Below are 3,087 nucleotides of genomic sequence, written 5' to 3' on the forward strand. Positions count from 1 at the left end.
GAAATTTAGAAACACATCTCTTCACGATAATTCGTAGAATATTAATCAACGTAAAACGTTCACGAATATTTCGAGTCTTGAAATTTCAAATTAAAGAACACAAGCCTGTGATGTAAAACTTGTATACTTTGATATGAAATTTAGAAACGCGTCTCTTCGATATAATTTTTTCTTTTGAGTTAAAAATATATATTTCAGTTAGAAGTTCTTCTCGAACTATTATTTTCGGCGCAACCGCGAATTATATCGAAAATACAATGGTAATATATTATTTATAAAATATATTTACTAACAATAAACTACTAACTAAAGTTTAAATGTTTTAAGAAACGTATAGTATTTTTTCGCTCCCTACAACGGTATTTTATAATGTCCCCACGGTAACGTATCCGTAGTTCCCGATATCGTGTATCGTTTGTCATCGTGCGGACTGAGCGCGATCTTCAATTCCGATACTGTATACATCTCGTGTAACTCGGATCTTATACAAAACTGCTCGCGCTTCATCTCGATCCCCTGTCGAAGACAGCGCGCGTAATCGTCAAACGTTATCGTCCTCGCGACAACGCCGCTCTTAACACCCTTGATTCTTTTTGTATCGCTTTTACCGGCGACTCGCAGCGCGTACATTTTCGCTCTGAGTCCAATAAATTCGGTCATAATCGCGCCAGCGTTCTCATCCTTCATCGCACCGGGTATTTTTTTATTAGCGAGAGGCATTCCATACGCATTACCTATTGCGTAATCGCTCGTATCGAATTTGTCGATATCGCGCTTCATATTCTCGTATATGTCCTCGCGATAAATGAGACTATCCGTATCGGTGTACATTATTTTACACTTATCTCGATACAATGGTAGCATGTACTCGTAGTGAAATTCGTATAAACGAATCTTAGATATATCGAGAATGCACATACCTACATAAATCGGTTTATTGAACTTAACCTCGAGTTTACGCAATTCTACAGCTACGAGATCCTCCGCGAAAACGCTTCTACTGTGAAAATTCGGCTTCGCGATCATCGCCTCCGCGCCGTATCGCCCGTCCCATCGAGTCACGAGTCGAACATTCGAATGATTGCGTACGTTCTCCATAGTTTTGCCAAACACGGCATTATTCATTAATTTGTATAGATTTTTCTCAAACTCGTTTTTCGCGTTAATTCTTAATCGTGTATTCAGTTCGATGTATTCGCGCAGCCATGAAGATTGCGCGAATCGCAATATTCTGTGTATTTTCGTAATGCGTAATCCGTGTCTAACGCATTGCTGCAAATTGCGATAATATATTACGTAACGGTTCTTATCGTACAGTGTGGCGAGAAGCTTCTCGTCTCGTTTTCCGGGCGGCTTATCGCGCGTCGGGCAGGATGGCAAGTCAGCGTGAGAATCGTGAAAGTTGGACGGATATGCAAGGTCGACCTCTAGAATATAACCGATAGGCGAGTCCGATGTCACGGACATTAAGTCAACGCTCGTAACGTTATCGACCCATCGAAAATTTTCGTAAGGCAACGATTGACACATCGCCCATCCATACAAATTATTTATATCGAAGTACATGAGATACGACGATGGTTCCGAAGGATCGTATGACTGTAAATATTTGTTATTAGCGCGCGCGTATCTGTTGGAACATTGACTTAGCCCGCCGCGTATTCCGCGTTCCACGAACATCACCATATCAATGTCGGTTAATAATTCGAATCGCACACCCGTATACTTTAACATAGCGTCCCATGTGTATCCCGGTAACGTGTAATAATACGCAGGATCTAAATTATAACTTCTCATACACGCGTCACGAAAATCACGAAAACATCGGCCAATAGAAGAACGTCGGTCTTTAAATACAAATCGCTATAATTGCCTAACGTTTCGACGCGAAATCGCTCCCAGACTCTTATCGCGCGCGCGTAATCGCTCTCAGATATCGCGTCACCGGTTAGCGTACTGTGAAAAGCCTCGCGCGGCGGTAGACAAGTCTCCAACAATTTATCTACGTCGTCGACATACTCGTACGGAAATACACCCTTTCGCGCGAGAAGCTCGAAATCGGCGTCGCTAAGATCGGAAAATTCCGAACGCGCGATCCTCAATTCGCTTTTGTCTAGATACGACGCCAATTTCTCGAGACTCGCGCTTAGAAATTTGAAAGATCCACGAAACGCAATTTCAAGCGTTTCCCGAACCATCCCTCGTCCCACGCATCTTCGATGTTCTTCGTGAAAGAAATATACGTTTCTTTCGTTATCGGCAATATTTCCACGCTACCGGGAAAAGCGTTAGCTACATCTTTAATGATAAAATGCGCGTCGTAACCCGATAAATTGTGAAAGAATACGGGAATTACGTAAGTATCCTTATAATTTAAATTACAATTTGAATGCGCCGGACCTCTGTACCGTCCAATCAGATGACAGTGATCGCGCACGCGAGCGTCTCCCGATTCGAACGATTTCTCGCATATGCTGCAGCGCGTCGCGTTTACGAATCTCTCCCATTCATCCGATGTAAGATTCGTCATAGAAGCATCGATATCGAGAATAGTCTTCGCGCGAAGCGCTAGATCGTGCAGTTTTTTAACGAACCACAATACGCAATTTTCACCGCAATAAGCTCTGTAGGTAGCTCGTAGAGCTAACGCCATCGAGCGCGCATCGCGCGTAATATCCGGCGCTATAGACTTCGTGATGCTGAACGATAGATGTATTCGACGTTCTAGTCTCCTCTTTCTTCTTCAGTACGCATTCGAGATCAGCGTACACCACGAATGGAAGTCGCTCCTTTCTACTATAGTTGCGAAACTCTAACCATTTGTCGTCTTTGGTAGGAAGGACTATAGCGCACTCGTTCATCCTTCCGCAGTCCACGCTGTGAGCCGATAACTTATCGCTCGTTCGAAAATAGTGCATGCATCTGCGACATAACGCACATTTTTAAATCCCGCGCATTATCAACATCGCGCGACGATTTTTTTAATTAGTACTCACCGATCGCATATATGCGATTTATGTCGTCTACCGCTCAGTTGCGAGCCGACGAGTCGCGACAGAATAGTACTCTGCGTTGATACCACTGCTT

General features: G+C 43.4%; 1 protein-coding gene across 1 annotated transcript; it reads right to left on the reverse strand.

Moving 5' to 3' along the window:
- Positions 1 to 351: 351 nt before the first annotated feature.
- Positions 352 to 1,530, reverse strand: LOC138944005 (uncharacterized). The gene has a single exon (XM_070314898.1). The coding sequence runs from the start codon at positions 1,528 to 1,530 to the stop codon at positions 352 to 354; it is 1,179 nt and encodes a 392-aa protein (XP_070170999.1).
- Between the last annotated feature and the right edge of the window lie 1,557 nt (positions 1,531 to 3,087).

The sequence above is a fragment of the Polyergus mexicanus genome, unplaced genomic scaffold (genome assembly GCF_030449975.1).
Source record: "Polyergus mexicanus isolate NDT 795.1 unplaced genomic scaffold, iyPolMexi1.0 SCAF_71, whole genome shotgun sequence".
NCBI lineage: Eukaryota > Metazoa > Arthropoda > Insecta > Hymenoptera > Formicidae > Polyergus > Polyergus mexicanus.

Bases quoted from the DNA above. Each gene is read 5' to 3' on its own strand.
- LOC138944005 (XM_070314898.1), bottom strand. From the start codon at position 1,530: ATGTGTCAATCGTTGCCTTACGAAAATTTTCGATGGGTCGATAACGTT.